This window comes from Lipophrys pholis (assembly GCF_963383615.2).
Source record: "Lipophrys pholis genome assembly, chromosome: 16".
In the NCBI taxonomy this organism is placed as follows: domain Eukaryota; kingdom Metazoa; phylum Chordata; class Actinopteri; order Blenniiformes; family Blenniidae; genus Lipophrys; species Lipophrys pholis.
Genome location: NC_137634.1, coordinates 16,500,559 through 16,523,602, shown reverse-complemented (window position 1 = coordinate 16,523,602; position 23,044 = coordinate 16,500,559). Strand labels below are relative to the sequence as shown.

Here is a 23,044-nt window from a genome sequence, read left to right as displayed (position 1 = left end):
ATTAAGAAAGAAAGAAAAACACACACACACGCACATGCAAATCCAGTTCCTTCCTCTAATTTTTTTTTTTTTTTCTTTTTCATTTACGACAATAAATCAAGTACAACAAAGGAATCAACTATCGTTAATCATAATCCTTCTCCCCACATCTGAGTTCTCTGAGCTTTCCCTGTGAGTGTGAGAGATGAGCGAGAGGCGAAAAAGAGAAAAGTGTGTGTTTTGTGACGGTATTCGTATCCGCACTGTGGACAGGCTCCAGGACAGGGGACAAGCTCATCAGGTCCAGGACACGGAGGGCGAGAACGGACGAGAGGGATGGAGGGCTGGCAGCGGAGGCGTGTATTTACAGAATGACACAGCAGTTACTCTCCCCGGTCTTCTCTCGATTCCTCTGACCTGCACACAAGAGGAAAAAAAAAAGAAAAGCCTCACCAACACAAACAATGACACACCGAGGCCGTCAGTTTAGAAGGGCTTGGATATTTAAGAGCAATATGTCAATATTTGGCAGTCAGGCCTCACGTGGCTGCAGTCAAAATCATGTGATTTCTCTTTTCCCTTTAATTCAAAATAATGCTGTTGAACATCTAAAAGGTGTCACATTCAGTAGATTTCTTGGACATGACTTAAGGCTGCATATTATGTTTATTTCAAAGAAAGCTGCTTTTTTATTTACTTTGATTTTGATTCATTTCATATACCAGTTTTCTTGGCATTTGCTTTCACTGTATTAGATCAAAAGTGTGATGAACATATTTTGCCATTATTTGTTTTCATAATAACAAGATTAACTTCTCTTTTGGTGTAACTCGTATCACTGTACGTCAAACCATGCGAGGTTTTGAATATTATGAAGACAACTGGAAGTTGTTTTTTTTATGAAACCGAAACAAATATTTGACATTTAAAAAACTAAACAATCTACACTCTTGACCCAGCCTGTTTGCAGTGTGTTCTGTTTGACTGAGAGTGAACACGAAGAGCAGGAGAAGAGCTGAAGTCTAGATTAGATGAAGTCTATGGAGTTAATCCATTTGAATTTGCGTATGAGACCAACATGACTTTAACAAAATAACAACACAAGTTGAGTTTTACCAATTCATGATATCAAAATATGCTGGAAATATTCATATTTGTCATATTATGCGCAGTAAAAGTTCCATCCATTTTTTTATTTATTTAACATAAACTGAAATATTTAAGACTTTATTTTCGTTACATCTGTCCTGAGAATCTCATCTTACTGCACCTTGCCTCGCCTCGCCTCGCCTGTCCATCACAGGGCAAACACGAGGAGAAGGACAGGGACGGATTGACCTTGGAGGAAAGTTTTTGGACAGTACCTGAGTACCCAGAGAAAAGCGAGCACAACGAGAACCTTTAAACTCAACACATGAAGGCCCCTAAGCTCGGACTCAAACCAGGCAGGGACATTCTTGATGGCTGTAAGATTATTTCATAAACTGACTGTTTTCCTTCAAAATTATTGCATTGAGAGACTAACGAACCTTTGTGTATTCCATTTGAAGGCACTGATGTGGTGGGATCACTATCGTGTGGTTGGGTTGTGGAAGCAGGAGTATGTATCTGCCCTTACAAACCGAAACCTCACGAGGAGCAGGTCCCCACTTTTAACCCACAGTGTGGTGTAGTGGAGGTGTGAACACAGCTCTGACAGACGTGGTGGGAAGAGGAATTCCAGTGGCTTTTTTCCCCCCCCTTTCTCTGTCGGACATTTTATAAGCTCTTGACAAACTGAGCTTGTGCCACTACAGAAAAAAACCCACGTGTGCACAAACGTTAGAGATGTTCAACTGTGTCATATAATCCATCACAGTGCCGTTTCTTGTGAAATAAATGTCAAATAAATAAACATTTCGCTATAACCATTTCAATGAAATAGATTGACAGCATGACGATGACCGACAAACCTCCAGGTTTTCTTGTAATTAAACAGTATCCCTCTTTTACAAACCATCTGTTGTACATTGTCAACTACTTAAGAGTTGTCAGACAATAATTTTATTCACTTGTTCTAACAAAGAACACATATTGCACTCTGAAGCACACTGAGGTATTTATTTATTCGGAAAATTTCTTCACTTGGCCATATTTTAACACCAAGTCATAGATAGTCCATGAGCAAGCTTGGACGCCCATTTGAACTCCATTCATCAGGTGTAATTCACAGATTAAAATCGGCCTTTACTGCACAGTCATAAAAACAGATGCTGTCATCTCGTATGATTTATGCGCGCTGTGTATTCTACACAATGTGCTGTATCTTGGGGAAACACTTAAAAGAGCCAATTATTTGGACTAGTGGCTGTTCCTAAAACAGAAGCCATGTGTAGAAATAAATAATGGCCCGGGAGCAGAACATTTAAAGCTGTTCAGTGTGTGAAAGGCCTCCTGAAAGGAAAGCGGGGAGACAGAGAGCTGGTTACCTTGGGAATTTGGCTCAGGCAAAGTCTCTCTGGCAACTAAATGCATCACCGTGGTCTTCCCCAAGGGCAGTTTGAGAGCTGGCGGAGGAAAGAGAGGAGGGGAGGGGGAGAATATACAGGTTATTCAGACAGCTACAGTCTGTCTGTCAGTACAATGTCATTCACAGTCACTATCATATGATTCCTAAACAGCTTTCTCACAAGTCGTGTCTGGTCTTGTCGCGTCAGCAGTCAGTGCTACTGAAAGTGGGAAATGTAGGATTATTATACCAGAGAGTTAAAATGATCATATTTTGGGGGAAATAATCATGTTCGTGTTGTTGCTGTGGCGTTTAATATTGTCCTATGGGCACTTAAGCGTCAGTCCTGACTGAGCGTCTCAAAGGGCGGGCATCAGCTAAACGTTCAAGTCAATCATTTATCAGTCTACTACACAAAAATATTGTGTATAAAAGTTCATTGTAATCACACAATCCACAATATTTTATACACAAATACACAGTATATACAGATATCTAGTATAGCCTTCCTCCAAAAGAGACAACCACAGATAAAGAAACTACAATAAGCTGATTTTACACATTAATTTGCAGTACAAACGCCGGCTCTGGTGATGTTTGCTTTACTAAGCCGCCGTGTTTTCCTTTTTAAAAACCACTGGGAGTTTTGGCCCGGCTGTAAGAGGATTCAGCGTGAGCGTGCAAACACGTTAAACCAACGATAAGGGAATTATCAGATAGATGGCCATAATGGGATGAGTGTAAAAGGGTTAGAGATGGCCATAACCACATTAACCACAAAAAATGTTTTTTTAAAATAGCAGTCAAATCAAAATTGGGTGGGTTAGAGAAAAAAGAAAAAAAAGTCTTAAAGCCAGAAAGGAGTGACGAGGGCTGCTACAAAAGACGATATCCTCTCTCTCTCTCTCTCTCGCTCTTCTTTCATGGCGTTCATTTTCATCCCCCTTTTTATTCCCCTTTCTGTCTCCTCTTTGTCCTGCTTGAAGTCTCCTCCACCACCAGCCTACCCCCCCCCCCCCCCTTTTCTGACTAGTCTCTTTCCCCTCTCTTTTTCTGTATTTCCTCTCTCCTCCCTCTCTCCGTCAAAGCGGACTTGTCCGGAGCACTGAGGTACCTCTGTTCTGCAGCTCAGGAAAAAGATGAGAACAGCAAAGAACTTTCCAGCAGCACACGGCTGCAGCTCTGCGCGTGCACGCCCACACGCACACAGGAATGAACCTTTTTTCTCTCTCCCGTGTTTTCTCACCTCCTAGTGTTACGTTGCCGTGCAGAAAGCGTCCCTGGTAGATCAGCCTCAGGATGTTAGGACTGCTGACCTGCTCTTCCTCCCAGTCTGAAAAAAATATGGCAGAGACAAACGGAAAGACGGGGTTAAAAGACAAAAACACCACGGAGAATGATAACAGAGGAGTTTTCTGAAGTCATGCTCATCTTTCCTTGACTCGATTTTCCTCGTGGTGTTCTCTATATTGCTTTTTTTAAACTCTTTAACTCTCAAAGTGTGACTAGAATCTCATAAAACAAGCGAGCGAGCAGGTCAAAATAAATTCGTTTTCTGCTGTTGAAAGTTTGCCGAGTCTATATTTGCATTTCAGAAAGAGGCAAAATGAAGCTGCTGAAGTGCTCGGCGGAGCAGATATGACAAATAGCTTTTAATTTCAAACCGCTGCCCATGCTCCTGTCTTCATAAGACGCTGCGTACGGTGTAGTCGAATGCAATAAGTCACTGCGCGGTGAAAACAAGTACCACAAACGACCGCAGTGGAGATATTTAAGGCCATTCATGGTCTTTGCTTCAGACCATCATATGCAGAATGTATAATATCTGGGCTTTGCGGGACGCCGCGGTGAACGTGAGAAAGCGGGAGACGGACCAGAGGTGTGGCTCGGGGAGAGCTGAAGACGAATGTGAAGGCATTGAAAGAGGGAGCGAAAGCAGCGGGGGGAGTTGCACGGCAGCAGAGTCTGGCCGCCAGATGTTTGTCTCCGGCTGAGCGGAGGGTGTTGCTGCCGACTAAAGTGCCTGCTCCGGGTCTCGCAGGGTTCAGATGTGTTGTCTGGGAGGAACGCGGGGCGCTTCCAAAACTGACGGGACTAAACCGAAAAACCTCCTGTTGTCGAGGAGAATCCCAGTGACATCGATGTAATCTGCAGTTTCTCCCTCCTGAACTGGAGGCCTTTCAGAGCACCGTGGGAAAAGGCGACAGTTGGGTCGGTTCTGAAGGCGGGGTGAGGTTTCTGGTGGAGGCAGCGCTTGGGGAGTGGGCGTATAACAGAGAGGAGACGGATAAATTGCGATCCCACATTCCTGGATGCAATGATAATCAGGCTGCACCGAGTTCACTCTGTTTACTAAAGATCTGTGCATTTCCCACACCCGGATATACATGCTAGTAATTAGCAGCCACTTTGAACGTGACCTCAGCTCTTAAATCCAAGTGTACAGTGTATACCCCTGTGCATGCAGTACACCTCGTCAGTCTGACATCATCGTATAGAAAACCAGCCAGATCATCTGGTGTCCAACTGCTTTAGCGGCTCGGCTGTTTGCAATTACACCTTATGTAATGACGTGAGTTATAACAAAAAGACATCAAATGGCTGGGCTCATCTTTCATCTATAGTTTCCAAAGCTCACATATCTGAGGTTGGGAAGCAGACGGTTAGCCAGACCGCTCCCTGAAAACACATGCCAATTACACAACTCGTCTCCTCATACGTGAGGATGGAAATGTGGTGTGAAAAGTTGGTCCATCCATTCATCCACGTTCTAGATCGCTTTATCCCGTATGGAAGTGTGACGTGTAATCAGCCAGGTGTCACATTAGTTTATCTGAAAGCATGTCAAGGTACTGATGAAATGTGTTTGTTCCTACTGTTGAAGGTTTGACGTCATTGTGCAGGGACTGTGTTTTTATGTTCATCTGCTGGAAGAGTTTTCCTGGGTTTACTGGAATCTGATTTTAAAGGCCAAGCCTACGAGAATGATGAGGAAGGCCAATCCGGTTGAGTGTAACTCAAACAAGTGTAAAGGGGAGTTATCCCACACTGAGGTAATCTCACTGCACCACCACTATGGGCCAGATCTGCAAATACAACCAAGACAATGCAGCGGAAAACGACGGGATGATCAAAGCAACACACGTGCTAAATTAATGGTTTGCAGATTCCCAAAAATCTGGGATTACGTTCACGTCCTCTATCTGCCTGACGGCTTAAAAAAAGTTAGAAAGAATGTGCTATGTTTTGAAAATGAAATGAAAGGGAGAAGTTATCGAAGTTATCAGCGGCCATCAGACACTTGTCATTTTCCTAATGTGTCCCCGACGTTCAGCAGTTTAAGTATCCTTGTGTGAGAAAGATGGAGGAAATATCACATCTAGTAGGTATCACTTGGCATAGCACATTTACACTCTCACTATTCTCATGCCAGAGACGGTGCAGAGGGGATTGTCAGAAAAAAAATAAAAACAAAGAATATACCGTAAAGGGCTCCTACAAGAACCTCATATGTGGAGACTCAGGCTGTTAAGAGTGTTTGAGGAGGGAAAATGAATTTAAGAAATGAGGAAATGAGACGGCACACATTTTGTACACTATGTGTATGTGGAAACACCTTCCAGTCTAATTATGGGTTTTAAATCCAAGAAACCCATCTAGACCAAAGCTTTGTGAGTTTTTCCAGAAGCAAAGTAAGAAAGTAGTTTTTTTTTCCCCATCAGGTATATTCCATTAGCAGTATCTTTCCACTCTGCTATTGTCGGGGGGCCTGCATGCTGCCAGGGCCCGGCTCTTTGCAGGAGATATCCTAATCCCCGGTAAATATTCACTGTGCTCTCCGTGTTTCTAAAAAATTAGGCTTTTAACCTGGTGCGCTGTTTCAAATGAAAGAAGTCTTTCAGTCATTTCTGTCTTTGTTGTTATGTATTTTAAATTGGGAAAATCCCACAATACTGCATTAGTTTGTATAAAAGGGTTGTGTCTGTAACAAGGGGAACATGTTTGATGTGACCCCGAACTGGACCAGTGAAACCAGTGAGTCTGAGTCTGGGTGATGAAGAGGCTGAGGAGACGGCGACTGAAGCTGTATGTAATTAGAAAACAATATTGCAAAGTGGCACAGCGAAAGACGCGTGCATGCGGTGCATTTGTGTCTTATTACCTGTATTCAAAAGTGTTAACTACAGCTTATTAATTCTGTGTTTTGAATATCCTCAAAACAATGTCTTTGTAAAAAAACAATATTTGTTGCCTAAAATCTTTTATCCAAAAAAGTCTTACTGGCAGGATTGCCTTGTATTCGCACCGATACAGTATGTGCCAGTGTTGTCATCCTGATTCCAGCAGGAGTTTGATTCCTGTTTGACAATTCCATCCAACCATCAGTTCTCTGCACTGCTTTAACCAGTAAGATGGAACGGATCCCAGCGAACCGTCAGAGGGAGACGGACGGTCACAAACACTTCAGGGATGTTTTTGGATAAGAGATAGTAAACTGGCGCCCCTGAGGAAAAGCCAGGCGCACGCAGAGAGAACATGCAAACACAGATTCGAACCTGCTCGCCACGGGAACTCACAACCACGTCACTGTGCAGCCCCGTGAAAAATAAAATGAGACACAAATCATTTCCATGCGGACTTCCACTGGAACCCACCTCATTTGATATCTCCAATCGAACTTCCTCAATCCAGTTGTTTTTTTTAACATATGTTCTTGAATTCCATTGTTTAGACGAGGGGCCCTTGTAAAGACTGGAGATAATTCATCAATCTGACTCTGATTAAAAGGCGAGACCCAAGTTTTTATTATGATGTATCTTCAAATGTGTCACATGGCGATTTTACTGTAATTACCCTTCCCTGCAAGCAGTCAGCTGATGTTAACATCTGAACAGACTGTGAAACAGCATGTGAATCTTCTCGTGAAAATTAAACCTTTGAACAATGACACATCAGTCATGTGCGTCAGGGCAAGGAAGTCAAACGGATTTAAGCTCCACTATATTTGCCCGCCGCTCACCAACCATGTGGTCCTCCGATTGTTGTTGAACAGGCTTTTTCTTTAAACTTTAGTGTTGCGCATGAGCGCCAGAAGAATTGAAAGAGTGGCCTCAAACAGTGAAGGTGCTGAAAAGACCAAAATGAGCTGAAAGTTACTTTAAATCTGTAAATTTCAACAGAACTGCTGGTTGTGGAGATCTCTTTTAGGATTTTAACTCGCTGATTTTCCTTTTTAACACATTTATAATTTGCTAAATAGTTAACCTCTTGCTTACAAATAGAAGTACTCACCCATTGGCCAGTTGTCATACACGTGTTTGGCGATGTCGGCTGCCGAGTCGTTCGGAGAGAAGAGGAATTCTTTCGTCTTCCCGCTGACTAAAATGAGCCGCAGATTTATCTGCAACACAGATTTAAAAAAAATTTAATAAATAAGCAAACCACAGTATGCAAGAACGGTGATGGACACAAAAGAAATGAGCTTTAATAAATATTGATAATGATAATAAACATATTTCATCTTAACCAGTCAGATCAGGAAGCACACAGGTTCAAGCGAAGTAATTTAATCGGAAACGGGAGAAGGATATGAGAACCCCGAGGAGCTTCCTTCTGCCGGATCATCTCCCATCTGTCTGTCCAACTTCCTCTTCAGCTTTCTCTCGACTCCTCCAAGTGCATTTCTGTGTCTTTGGTTTGCCGCTCTGTCGCTTACTGTGCGGCTCTTTTTTTTCTTTTCCCGTTTCCACTTAACTGTTAAAGCACATGCTTCATCATAGGATGAGTGGAAACACTCTGGCCCGATTTTGTTTTGTGCTTGGTTTTATTCATTTATTTCGAAGGCCAACCACATTTTTGAATCACATTTTCATTGCTGTGTTTTATGGCACAATGCATTTCTGAGGTTAATTTCCTTGACTGCAGCGAAGCATTAAACCCGTCTGATGTGCGGGCATAAAGTAAATTTATACTGGTGCTATTTATAAGTGAGACTCTGGGCACCTTTGTAATTTCAACACAACCAAGTTTCACTCTTGCCGCCCACAAAACATGAACATTTAGATGATGCCGGATACGAAAGGCTGTTAAAAATGTGCACCCTGCTCCAAATAGCTTCTTCCAGAAGTCTGCAGCGGCAGCAAATGTGATAAAAATGACTATTCGACAGACGTTATTGTTCCCACAGGACAAGTCCTCATTTCTCTATCCCTGTTACACCGAGGTCAGAGGTCAAACTGAGACGCTGAAGAACACTTCAGAAGCATGTGGAGAATTAGTGTACTTCAAGGACACGTACAGTAGATACAATCCATAATGCATATAGGATTTAAGATTATAAACCCCTATATACACATACTTCTTTTGTGCAGAATAAAAAGACACACTGAATGACAGACGGGATGTGTAGCTTGGCAGATGCTTGTGTGTATTTATCACTCGGAAATTCCATTAATACAGTTTAAAAAAAATAATACAGAAGTGAACTAAACACAATGTGGTGGCTCGTGTTGAGATTCAGCTCATTTGCATAGAAATTAAATTGTTGGGAATTATGATGGAGATCAGAAGTTTCCCCTTATCTTACATGGCGTTCATTGAGCGGTGGCACAGTGCGCCTTTAAGAAGCCTGCGTTCTTCTTTGCGTACAGTATTTTTGTGGCTGGCCGGCGGTGCACGCATGGCACAGGCACGTGTGTCATTGTTCCGAGTGTGTTTCCATGTGCCGAGCATCTGTGAGCTCTGGGCACCACACACCCCCCAAGCCCCACCAAGCTGACAGCAAACGCACACACACTCACAAATGTGTATATGCACACACACTCGCACACAGAGCCGGCTGCTGTGATGTAACAGAGCTAACACCAACGGATTGAAACGGAGATCTCTGTAAGCACGTTACCAAATCAGCTTAGAGGTTTAAGTGCGAAAAGGCCATACAGAAACCAAATACACATATACATACGTACTTATATATTTGCATGTATGTGCAAATCATCCCATGCGACGATGCAGTGATAAAATATTCCTGTATGATTTCCACAGCGAACACAGAACATAAGCAGCCGTAGATCTGCTTCTCGGAGATGAGATGCACTTGATAGTTTTGAGCTTGTGCTTATTTTCATAGATAAGCTGAAGCGTCTGGGCTGTAAAAAAAACAAAAAACACACAGCGCTGTGTGCAAACACACACCGCCAGGTAAGCAATCAGTAATGCACAAACACACTTGCATATGTGCGACACTCCTGAGCTGCATTTTCTGAAATGGGCTGAACTGAATGGGGGGGGGGGGGGACCTGCGGCGACTTGCTGCTGCTTCCTGCTGTGACTCATGAAGGGCCGCCTTGACTGTGCAGAAGAGATCATAAAGCAGATCTTTTGAGCGCTTTTAAGCAGACAAGACAACACCTGAATGACACATCAATAACAGACAGTGAAATGTGAAGAAAAGAAGAAGAGGAAGCTCTTTTACATAACAAAGGTTTTTAGCTCCCTCGAAGTTGAACACCTGGCCGTTACCATGGTGTCACCATGGTGACAGCTGGCAGTGGGTGGCTTAACCTGATAACACCTACCAGATAGCTTCACCCCCCCCCCCCCCCCGCCTGCCCCTCTTTTTCCACAGCGTGACATCATACCGTCTTCCTCTCCTGTAGCCCCCCCCACCCCACCACTTCCTCTGCCTGTTTCACTCCATCACCCCCCCCCATCCCCTCCCCCACTCCGTCAATCTCTGGCTCTGTACAGTGAAGAAATGTACAAGGCCAGAATAACAAAAGGAACTGAGCTCGTCTCAGCGAAACCAGGCAAACTCAGCCTTTCTCCTCCCGTCAGCTCGATCTCTACATTTCCATTCTCTCTCTCTGTTCTTATTTTCTGTCTCCTTTCTTGTGAAAGTCAGTCCCTCTGCTCAGACAACAAACCGGGGAACGATGCGTGCCGGATGCAGATGCACACATCGAAGGTACGAAGGTTATCCAGTGTAAAGTGTTGAGAAAATGCTCACCATGTGCAGAAGCCTGTGCAGTCAACAGTCCTCCACCCAGTCGAAAGCCCACAGGACTTAGAAACAACGTGCAAGCCAAAGCTCTGCAGCAGCTCCACAGGAACATTTAACTACAGGTACATTTCAAGGAGGGGGAAAAAAGCACTTTTTTAACTGCTTTTTTTTTTTTTTTTTTCTTTTTAAATCTTCCATTCGATTAGGCAGTAAAGAAGGCAGCTCCCACATAAATAAACCAATATAAAAGATATAAAGGAACTTTTGTAATCAGTTCTGTGACGTAGGATCTTTGTCATGTGACTAATAATAAAGCAATCTGCTGAAGAACGCAGATTGGCTAAACCTTGAATGTTTCTCTTAATGGTAAATGGACTTCACTTGCACAGTGAAACCCTCATACACCAATGGCCAGGCGAGGCGCTCGTCCAACATTTGTGCACTTAAGTGTATTGCTCATGGACAACTCAACACCTGAACAGGTGGAGCCGGGAACTGAACTGCCAACATTGTTATTTGAAGATGACCTACTCTACTAACCGCGCCACACTCACAAAACCATGACACGATGGCTGGAGGGGAACGTTTTACCTCGGGTGAAGGCAAATGTCAAAATACTGTCTCGATCTTATCACTGCAACTAAATACACTATCCTTTCTAAACGTATTCAAATCGACATGCATCTGAGAGCAAATGTTCAAGGACACGACTTGGAGAGTTTTGTGGCTGCAGCAGGAAACAAACCCACAACACCAGTGGTCCTCGGTCCATCAGGCTCACTAATGACTACAAAGTAACCCAGCAGCTAAAACGGCTTCTGAGGAGAGCGCTGTCATGTTTTATGAGATAAGACTGGACTAGCTGACTGTTCAGAGTGGAAACTCCTCACTGTTTTTGGACAAACTGAAGGTAATTTACCTGAAACAAGTATTACTGTGAGTGTGTGTGTGTGTGTGTGTGTGTGTGTTGCTATGCAGGCATGTGTCGGATGAAAAATGAGGAAGAGGTGCTTTGCTGACACTCCAATGTAAAATTCCTCAAATTTGATGCCATATGAATTCATTATTAAAGTATGGTGTCAAAAAAACTAGACTATGATGTCCCAGATATTAAGGGTGAAAACACGTTAATTAAAAACACCGAGGTCGTCTGCATCACGATGTGAGCACAGCTCAGGACACTCAACTCTGTTCTGGTTTCACATGTACAGTAGGACGTGTAATACAACAGGAGAGCTTTGTTTCTTTGTCTCTCTCCTCACGTCAGCCTCTGCTCTGATTGTAATTGTAACAGCATCCGCATCCCAGGCACCCATTGCTCTTTCATTCTCTCCTCCCCCCACTCCTCTCCACTCGTCTTCTCTCCCTCGGGGTCAATGTGCCTTCTCCCTCGGCTCTCTTCAGCGGAAGGAGGGGGGATTGGTAATGAGGTTTCGCCGTCAACCCAGCAAAGTATATTCAATTACAATCCATTCTCTTCAACTAATGCAACAGCTCCAGGTATGAGGAGGGCAGCACTTCATGCATTCATGCATAAAGACGGCACATACACATGTCGAGAGGCGTACCGCCGGTTACTCATGCATACAAACAACACATCCTGTTCTACTGCGAGCCCCATTCTGAGCTTGTGATATCAGTTTGGACAGAGTGTGGGGGCTGGAATAAGAAGAAGTGTAGTCAGTAGAACAGGATTCTAAGTTCAACTAACAAAATGCAGAATATCCCCACTCTTTTGGCTGTCATTAACACCTTCCTCGGGTTCGCTGTGCCAGACACGGGTGTCACGGCCCTCCCCGTCATCCAGCTACAGACAGACACTCAGACAGACACTTACAATAACGTGACCCTGCTGCCAACTAGTGCCACGGAGTAAACATGTGAAGCAAGCATGCCCTCCAGGCTAAACACTGTTTGCACACGGAGCAGAGCAGGAAACTCAATGCCATCTATAATTATTCCTCACTGAGTACAGCTCTCAACTCTTTCTCAAGGCAACAGTGTGTGTGAGCATGTGTGTGTGTCTGTGTTTGTGCATGCCCGTGTTTACAAGTGCATTAAAGAATATTGCTGCTCTCCAGACCCTGTGCAGCAGTCAACAAATTACAGAGTGGGAAGCTTTCCTGTGGGAATATATTAGAGCAGCTTTATATGTAGTCTGAACAGTGAGGTTAGCTGCCGCTGTCAGTGTGGATTCTTCAGCGTATGAATGAACGCAATAGAGGAGGTGGCTGATTGGCCTGCCTGTGGTCTCTTAAAACCAATCCAGCTGAATAGAGCAGTTAGCATGCCTCGACTTGCCCATTAAAGTTTTTGGGGAGAAAAAAACCCCCTAAACTGTAAAGTATCAGAACGCATGTACGCAGTAGTTTTACATACAAATCCCACAAGAAGAATATTAATGGTAATCACGGGTAGGTACTTTCCTCTCTGGCGCTTCTTTCAAGTTGTCAACACAGTTAAATGAATATTGAACGCAGCGAAATAGTAAACATAAAAAAGTGGTGTTTGTGGCTTGTTAGACAAAACTGTGAACACACTGCTCTGCGAGAAAAACAAAACACAGAAAAACTTCTTAATTAGAGGAAACTGAATGAATTTGACAGCCCTACGAGAACGTGGTGATTTTGCAAAGAGCCCATTAGCATAAATATTTTACGAAGAAACCATTGTCTTGTTTAGTTAAAAATACAGAGAGATACTTTCTGGAGAGTCGCTGCATTTGATGATGGAGAAACAGGCTGAAGGCACGAGTCACAGACTGCACCTTCACTCCATCAGGTATTCCAAAAGAAATCTTGTTTTGTCAAAAAGCTTCATTTATTACTTCGATATACTTACTTAAACCCTTAGAAATAGACTTTTGGTACGTGAGTTCCTCCTTTTCTGCACACGGTGGTTACGTAACAGTCAGTGGCTGACTGATAAAAGTGTGATACAAGAAACAAAGCCTAAGGCACGGATTTGGTGTGTGTGTGTGTGTGTGTGTGTGTGTGTGTGTGTGTGTGTGTGTGTGTGTGTGTGTGTGTGTGTGTGTGTGTGTGTGTGTGTGTGTGTGTGTGTGTGTAATGAGTTTTGAGGCTCCCTTTATCAAAAACATTTTTTGTGTTACTTTCATTTCCCTCCCTAAAATGAGGTGGATAATATTTTGGGCCACTCTAAAACAATATTAACTGGGACTTATCAAGTTAGCGGAGTCTGTTTTCACCCTGAAGGAGCAAAAATATGCCAAGTTACATTCAGAGGAGAATGTCTTCATAATAAAAGCAGTAAAGGTTTAAATTAACTTTAAAAAGTTGAGACACATCTTTTTTTTTTTTTTTTTAAGTTGGCTTAATTTCTTAGCTTTGTTTGACTATCAACATTTTCCCGAAATTCAAAACTCTATCATGAAACGATGTGAAAGCTAAAAACAAAAGTTTTTAGCTTGACTCTAATTGCTTATTGTCCATTTAACCCAATAATTGTCCTGGAAATTTGTTCATGTGTTTACAATAATAATTATTCTTTAAATGGTGTCATCCGCCAAATACAATTTCGTGTAACTGATTTAATTTTAAATGATTTACGGGTGGAAAGATTGAAAGGAATTTTAATGGTTTGTCAGAGGCTCTCATTAGGGTGAAATTAGTGGGACTGAGTCATCTGCTTAGGGACACGATGGACATTTTCACTGCAGGAAAGACACAACAGAAGGACCTTGACCCAACGGGGATTTGTTTATTATTAACTTTGCCACCTTTATGGGGCCTGTATCTATAACAGCTGGTGTGTCACAGTTTGTTTTGACCTCAAAACAGAGACCATATGCAAAACATTGTGTACCTGCTTGTTACACAACATATCATAGTGAATGAGACAATCAAAGAGGCGAAAGAGCACATATATAGACTGTTAAAATGGAATGAGGCGGAGATATAGGTGTTCTAATAATATTCCTGAACACATAAAGAAATACAAAGGCTCAAGCTTTAAGTTGAATTCAGTTTTGCTAAATATTGTTTTATTTTGGAATGAAAAGCAACATGGACTTAATGAGTTACACTTCCCTCATTGCATCACGTTCTTGTATTCCTTCACACCTTTTCTCTGGAAATAAAGATTGAATTGTATTTTGTGAACACAGGAACCTGCAGTACTTTTGACTGGACTCACTGATATAGCATGCGAGCGTCATCTATCCTGCCCGGCCTTGACTTGTCCTGCAAGTCGTCTGACGTATTGTATATCACATCATATTTCAAGCTCCACTCAGTCATGGTCTGCTCAGGCTCGAAGAAAATGTAAAAAAATAAAAATAAATGTTGCTCATGATATTTGCATGTAGAAACAATCACATTTTTATTTCAACAAACTGATTGAAGCAGCAAAGCTTATTCAGCTTCATTTTTTACATTTTTTTCATCATGAGACATGAGACAAGCAAAATAAAACCTGCAGTCAACCGATCTGACTGGTCAAGATTTATTCACACGCTCATGATTATGCCCACTGTCATGCTCTGCTGGTTGCCATGACAACACTTGCGCTAACCAGGGCGCGAGTTAGTCATCTGTGCTGTTTTGTACTGTGTCGTTCTGCTCTGTCCGTTATACATTATGTGACAGTCCCCGTGGTACAACATAACAAGGTGCCACAAAAGCTTGTCAACAGAAAGACCTTTTACTGCAGTTTGTCACCAAGATCTCCATTTTCAGATTTGAGTTGGTAACATCACATCTGTGTTCCCTCCTCAGAGTAGTTGAAGCCTTTCTGAGGTCATTTCGGACCGGCAACACCGACGTTCTGTGTGCTTTTCTTACGTCTTTTAAAATGATTAAAAGCCAATATATCAACAGCTTGCATTGGGTTGGTCTAAATCAAAATTTGACTTATTTACTCATATTCTCTAATCCCACAAGTAATCTTGTGCATTTTCTGTTGTGAACGTATGAGAACTAACAGTTTTGGCTAAAAGTAGTACTAGTAGTAGTAGCGACAGTGTAATTGAAGTATGAAGCCTTTCAAGTGTGATTACAGGTTGGTATATGTTGCAAAAAGTATGAGTTGCGCTTATTTTCCAGATAGAATTTGAGGCATTTATGAGAGTAAACAGGTGAACTAAAATGAGGACAAACCTCCGAAGTGATTCGCTGTTACAGTCCTTTCCATTCACTAGTGACGGGCAGAGTTGCTCCGCCATGATGCCATTGCAACGCCTTGTCAAACATCTTCAAGCACAATGTGATGTGGCTACAAAACCCTCATAATGTCAGCCACGGAAAGCCATTGTAAAATTCAAACACTGCGCCCTCATATTTGTGGGATGTGGTGACGTGTTTTCATATATGCAAGCCAAATGAACACACTGGCTGATTGTTCGAGAGGTGCCTTGAGTGTATTGTTGCAAGTACAATGGCAGTCTTAGCTTCTATCTTTTATAAAAGCAAGTTTGACGGCATTTTGATACAGTCCCGTCTGCGTAAGGCTCAATGAAATCTACGTTTTGTATTAGGTGAAGCCTTATGCTGTTCTAAATCACTGTTATATTAGTCTTGAGAGTGAAGGGTTTATGTCAAAGGATGTAAACACCTGACACGTACTCATGTTTGTCTAGAAAATAATAAAAGCCCATGTAATTACTTGGGAGTTTTACGGCGTTTGTAAAGCAGGGCCGTGATAACGAGCCTGTGACACGGTTGTTCGACGGTTTTGTTGCCTCTCCCTTTAGCCACACAGAGAAGCGCTTGACGTCCTGGGAACAAATCTCAGCTGAGTTCTCCTTCCTGTGTCTCCTCGTCTCTGGAAAAAAAAAAAGGCCAACATCCTGCCTGCTCGGTGACCATAAAACACAGGTCTCCTTCCTGTTGTACTCTATTAGGGCCATTAATCATTAAAGAGAGTATCTGCTGTGAGAGACTGTACGAGCCGACACCACAGAGCCTTTATCAGAGGCACTTTCTGGTTCAGCTTGCTAAGTTCCTGAGACAGAAGCAGCTAATGGCCACAGTGTGCACTGCTAATAGCGCCGTTGGACTACGGTTTCTTGCATCCGTGGCTGCCTCACATATTCTGGTGCTTCAATAGCACGAAGCACAAAGACTCTCTCATTTAAGCCTCGTCCGCACAGACTATAAAGTGTATAATTTATACCACAATGACAAAGAAAACGGATTATTTAACACTGCAGCGTTTTTTGTTTTTTTTATTCAGATCTGTTACTGCAGAATTTAACCGCGACCATGGAGTATCAGTCTGTGGGGCTACGAGCGTCATTATCGCTCTGCAGTTCTGACTTTTTGACAAAACTCCCTCGCTGCACTCAGCTGCTCTCGCAATCACTCGCATGTCTCATTATTCGATTGCCCCATCATGCCTCATATCTCCCTCCAAGCCTTTGTCCCTTTGTACTGCCACTCAGAAAGACCCCTCCTTTGATCTGATGACATCCCCACCGCAGCCAGAATCCACTCTGCTCCTCTTTGCTTCCTCCCCCTCCCCTCTCCTACCTGTCACGAGCAACATCAGCTGTTTCCAGCGCGCCCTGCACCTGACAGCTCCCTGCTCTCTGTCCTCCCCTCTTCAGTATCCCCCTCTGACCATTTACATCCAGCAAACCCTTTAATCCATCAGCCGCCTCTCCTCGCTCCAGAAACAGGTAGTGCTCCTTCTCATGCTGTCATCTCCCTCCTCCCAGGCAGCCTCACTGGAAACCCATACATATATAAGCGCGGGTCCCTGGATTCCGTCTCACGATAGACGTCAGATCGGTTTCTTTGATCGCACGCTCCCGCTATCACTGCCGCGGTGTGATCAGACCTGTCACAAAGAGGTGATGCAGGTTTACCTCGCACGGCTGCCTCCCACCTCTCCCTCGATCCTCCGCTAAGAGGAAAGGCTTCACACTTCAAAATGGCTGTCTAACACCCCCGAGGCCTAATGAATTAACAACACGAACAGTGCATCACTCCACAACTGAAGTAAACTACTGTGTGGCAACCCACACGCAGGAAGGACAGGCGCGAGATGTGTGTGTGTGTGTGTGTGTGTGTGTGTGTGTGTGTGTGTGTGTACACAAATGAATGAAAGAGATCCTCATCCAACTGGAGTGTGGGACATTACACAGCAAAAAGATGTGGCAGAGAATCTGCAGGAGCTGCTATGGCAGGAAGCCTGGTGCAGCACAGTTAAGCGTCACAAGGACCAATTAAAAGACAATTTAACATTATTTTCCAGTGTTATTTGAGTCGCATCATTTAGAATTTTCATGCTTCATTCAAGCTGTTTTAAAACAAAATGAAGTCTTGAACAGAACAAGCAGGTTCCAGTTGATCAAAGCATTGCAAATCTGAGCGTGTGAGATTCCCGGACTTGTCAAGATTGCCGTGTGCAGCCATGCTGGAATCACAAACTTTCAACTTTAAGGGAGTGAGGCCACTTTGCCCCTCAACTTACAAAAATGTTAAATTTCCAAATTTCAAGGACAACTGGAACATTTATCAGCTGCCGTATCCGTTCACATAGTGTAGGCAGGGGGAGAACTTCAAAGTGAGTCAACCAGGGAGACTTGTCAAAAGTTGTTATTGGCTCCATGTAAACTTTTGTGTTTGGACAGACTAAACAAAAATGGCTCGCAGATGTTTAGAAAGATACCATCAAATAGTTTCAGTACGCTGAGATTCCAAGTCACAGCAAGTTCCCCAGAGTGATGTTACCTGTTAACTACAATAGAAATCTTGTCTGACGAACCTTGTACATTTTAGAACGCAAAAGAAATAAATCGTGACAGAAACTTGAAAGTTTTCAGTCCAAATTGTCCAATGCAGTGAGGTCGGGAGAAAAAAATCAATACATCGACAGTAGTTTTGATCCCATACTTTGTGATACCAAATCTTAAAAACAACTGGATGAATTTATTCCACTGCATAAAAAGCAGTGAAAAGACTTTGGTTGGAGAACTAGTTACATGTCAACGCAAGTACATTTTCAAATATTGCTGAACATGTACGTGCATATGTAGAGAAAATAGATTGGATGACTTAAAACCAAAACATGTTCCGCTGGTAAACTTCCAACACTGTTTTACACAGCCATCATTCTGTTGTCAAGCTTGGTAATGGACAGAGGGACAAAGGATTTTTTAGAACGGTTAAGTCTGCACTTTGCTGCTCTGTAGAGTCCTGTACCCCCCCCCCCCCCCTAAAATGCTGATGCTGTACAGACACAATGATAGTGATGACGAGGTCTGATGCTACAGGAGGACAGAGGAAACGCTGACACTTCTGGAGGCGAGCCTGAGGGACTGAGGTGGGAAATGAGAGAGGGAACGAGAAGAGACTCAAAGACAGAACAAAGCAAAGGTCAGAGAGGGGCGGCGACACGAGGAAGCAGGAAGGTGAACGAGGCGATAAAATCCACTTAGTTCCTTCGCTCGTCCACTAACTCTTCGCTCTTTTATTTTACATAGGAGAACATAGCGTGCACACTCGAAATGCCTGGCGAAGCGCTGCTGAGGCTTGGGTTTTTGAAGCCGTGGGCCGAGACGTGAAATTGCTCTTCTATGCTTCAATCAATTCTCCTCTCTTCCTTCTGTCAGCGTCCGGGCTGTCTGTCCCTCTCCCCCAGTGAATTTCAAGGCAGGACATGGGACAAAGGACAGTAAAACTAAATCGGTGAGCGTCGTCACGTGTCAAAGGAAAAAGACAGGTGAGAAATAAGTGTAAATAGGAGCAATGTTGTGGTTTCCCGCTTTGACCCAGAGGTTAAAAGGTCAGCATGGGAAAACACATCTGGAGCCGATAAGAATTTCAGACGGTGTGTTTCCTACACAGAGAGTTAGACAAACGTGCTCCGGCTCATTGTCTCGCCACGCTCTCACTGTGAAGACAAAGGCTTTTCTCAGACAGTCCTGGCTCTCGAAACTAAATGGCAACACTGAATTACGCTTCATCAGATCTGTTTTCCAGGTGATTGAAACACAACCTCAAACAGAGGCCTTCCCACAAATTGAAATGTTCTGTAACTTTTTGAAAACGTCAGTCGCACACCCACGACTTGCTCTTTATTCATTCTTCACACAGCAATTGTGATTCACTTTATTATGTGTGGCTGCATCATCAAACCATCCACCCTTCCATGCGCTACACCCACTTTATTCACTCGGGTGGCAGGAAGATGAAGCTCAATCCAGCTGATACTGGTGAAAAGGCCGAATGCAACCTGGACAGGTCACAAGGCTGAAGTATAACCTCCATGAACAATGTGACACATTCCTTCTCACCTTCAGCTCTCCATGACTCCTGCACAAGTTCCACCAACACACTACCCCCCCACCCCCCCACCCCACGCCCCCAGCATTTCACGGAATTCTTTACAATGTCCTCTGAAACACACAAACACTATAAGCCTTCTAGGATAAATGAGAATTATGGATACTATCTCATAAAAGGGGCAAACCGTATATCAACAAATTAATCAACTGGCATGTATTGTACATTATTAACATTCAATTTGTTCAGTGATAGTTATTACAATTACATTCTTAACGTTCCATATTCAAAAGAATTATACATTTTTGTGGAAATGCAGGCAGTAAAGAAAGGGAACACATCTGCCGGAGCCCCTTGTTCTGAAATAAACTGGTTGAAGAGACAACTCAAATCAGTTCACGAACTGGTTGAAGAGACAACTCAAATCAGTTCACGTTCACTCACCAACATTCTTCTATCCACTCCAATAAAACAACATCATTTACAGGAAACTGTATGCATTTATCTATACAATCAGAACAGGTAAAGCCATGAATGACTATTAAAATGGAAAAGATATCATATATATATATTATACATATTAAATGATGCTAAAAAGGACTTTCTTGTGCCTGATAGTCGAACACTGGAAAGACCAGCAACCTTTAGGTCGACAAACTTAAAAGCCAAAGCAGCTCATGTGGACAGTGTCAGAGCAGAGGGACCACACAGTGTGTGGATGGACCTCCTGTCCTTCCCCTCCTTCATCCTACCGTTTGCTCTGTGGCAGTCCTGTGCGCTCTCCTCTCCTCCTCCCCCCTTTCACTTCCCTCACGGGTGTCTCGCTGAGGTGACTCCCTCCTCCGTGTTTTCCTGACCCCCTGCTATGTGAAAACCCTGGAGTCATGTAAAGCGTCACTATGCGCCCCCCCACCCCCACCCCCCAGACAGCTATATACTCCACAGTGACCTCTGTCTTCCTCCTTCCTCCCACCCCTATCCTCTTTCCTAGGTGGTCTCCCCAGCGGTATGTATTTGATGCCCTGCAGTCAGGATTAACTTGATTTGTAACCTTTCAGGTTGTCCTTTCACAGCACAGTCTTTCTCCCTGTACTTGACGCAAACATCAACATACCGAAGCATAACTCAAACGTAAACGACTTTAAAACATATTCATACATTTTAGCCATTTATTAGGATGAAAAAAAAACAAAAAAAACAAGCCTTGTTAATTTCGCTGCGTACGGTCCTCCTGGGTTTGAGGCCCGCAGAAGAGTGAATTTGTTGTTCTTGGAATAAAAAGTGCTCATCTTTCCACAAAAAGGCGCATTAGGTGATTTAAAGGACAAGTTGATGTGGCATGTAAAAGAGAGAGAAGGGGTGAATAGAGGGAGTGGGAACGGCTGCGAGACAGCAGTTATATCCACAACGCTGCGTTTCTTTTCTCCTTCAGAAAAGAGCACAGCCCTGCAGTCACAGCTCACGTGACGCTGACTGTGTGTGTGGGAGAGACGATGTGCGTGCACATGCGAATGTTGGCGTGTGTCTGTGAGAGAGAGAGGAGGGAGGGAGAGAGGGAGGGAGGGAGGGAGGGAGGGAGGGAGGGAGAGAGAGAGAGAGAGAGAGAGAGAGAGAGAGAGAGAGAGAGAGAGAGAGAGAGAGAGAGAGAGAGAGAGAGAGAGAGAGAGAGAGAGAGAGAGAGAGAGAGAGAGAGAGAGAGAGAGAGAGAGAGAGAGAGAGAGAGAGAGAGAGAGAGAGAGAGAGAGAGAGAGAGAGAGAGAGAGAGAGAGAGAGAGAGAGAGAGAGAGAGAGAGAGAGAGAGAGAGATGGACAGAGCTCGCTGGCAAGCAAAGATGCCCTCTGTGCTGGAATACACCAGACAGTACAGCACAGAAAAGTATTACTAATACAACTCAGGCACACATGGACAGACACAAACAGAATGAAAATTATGAAATGGAATTTGACAGATTGATGGCCACATTTTCCTCGCATCTGATACCTGAAACGTTATTACAGCGTTAAAATGTGCTGCGAATGTTTACAAATGACCAATACAATCTGTGTACTATAATATTATGATCTTATGTTGCTGGAGGAATCTATTTTTCACTTTAAATTAAGTACATTTCGTGAACATTCTTATCAAAAATGAATCATTTCAATGATCAAAGTTGATCAGAGTTCCGAGAATTTGTCTCCATTGTTCAAATAACACTTAAACTCTATTCGGAAAAGCTTTTTTAATAGCTTCTTTCTCCTTCAGATGATTCGCATGGTGGGTGGGATCCTCTACAATGCAGCTGCCTCTCTTTTGGAGCTCGCCAGTGTAAATGTCTCTCCACAAGGAGAATAACGCGGGTGATTACTGCCTGTAGGCACTGTCGATAAAAAAACATCACGAGATGTATTCAAACAAGATAGAATTACACATGAAATTAGTTACTGTGTCTGCAGTTTGTAAGGCGTGCGTTTTTTTTTTTTTTTACAGCCGCGTTTCCACCGCTTGTGGTGTTGACGACAGGAAAAAGGAGCCTCAATGGTGAGAGAGTGCAGACGAGAAACAAAATTGCACAAGCAACAACAGGAAGGAGCAGTGCAGCGGCGGGGGTGACCATGATCTTTGACAAATCCTGTTTCATTAAAAAAGAAGGGGAAGCTGTGCTGCTTGTTGCGTGACCGCAATCAAGACGTTTACCTCCATACGGCGTAATAATAATAAAAGGATGTTCCAGGCACGTGTTCCCCGGGAGCAACAAGGAGAGGAGCACACTGTGTAGCCATAGATGCGGCCCCGTTTACTCAACGCTTTGACCTTTAGTTTAAAAATCAAACAGGATTACCGTACCTCTGAGCCTCCACGGTTGGAGTGGGCTTTAAACTGCACTCTATGAACTGTAACTGTAACAGGATCAACGGACTGAGGAGTCTGTCCCTGGCTAAATGGAAGTCTGCTAAACTTAGCTAAAATGTGCCGGCTTTACTCACCCATAAACATCCCGGCTTTAAAACCCAGAAGACCAACTTAGGAGGCAGCGAACGCTGCTTGAACCACATAATTAGTTAAGTGTTGTTGGTCACAGGGAAGCCACTTCACAGAAATGTGCAATTAAACAAAACTATAGGTTGACATCTGACGTCTGCTGCGTGAGTGTAAACTCTGGTGCTTCCCTGAAGATAAGACGTTGTTTGAAACGAGTAAAAACACCTTCTATCTTTCTAGTCCAAGGTCCCGGAGTTCATTATTGCGAGCTTGTTCAGAAAAGACCACACACACACATCTCAAACACGAACAAAACCCCAAACAGGATCATTAGAAATATTCCTAGTTTCATAGTTAGACTGCTC

At 43.4% G+C, this 23,044-nt stretch overlaps 1 protein-coding gene across 2 annotated transcripts in view; it reads right to left on the bottom strand.

Annotated features, from left to right (window-relative positions):
• The window catches only part of ubl3a (ubiquitin-like 3a), a 35,802-nt gene continuing 12,758 nt past the window's right edge, over positions 1 to 23,044 (bottom strand). For both annotated transcript variants that reach the window (XM_080483268.1, XM_080483267.1), the window contains 4 exons: positions 7,760 to 7,868; positions 3,714 to 3,800; positions 2,448 to 2,525; positions 1 to 396 (listed from right to left, as the gene is read on the bottom strand). In XM_080483268.1, the coding sequence (XP_080339394.1) occupies positions 344 to 396; positions 2,448 to 2,525; positions 3,714 to 3,800; positions 7,760 to 7,868 (327 nt within the window). In that variant the 3' untranslated portion in view covers positions 1 to 343. The remainder of the gene's footprint in view (positions 397 to 2,447; positions 2,526 to 3,713; positions 3,801 to 7,759; positions 7,869 to 23,044) is intronic.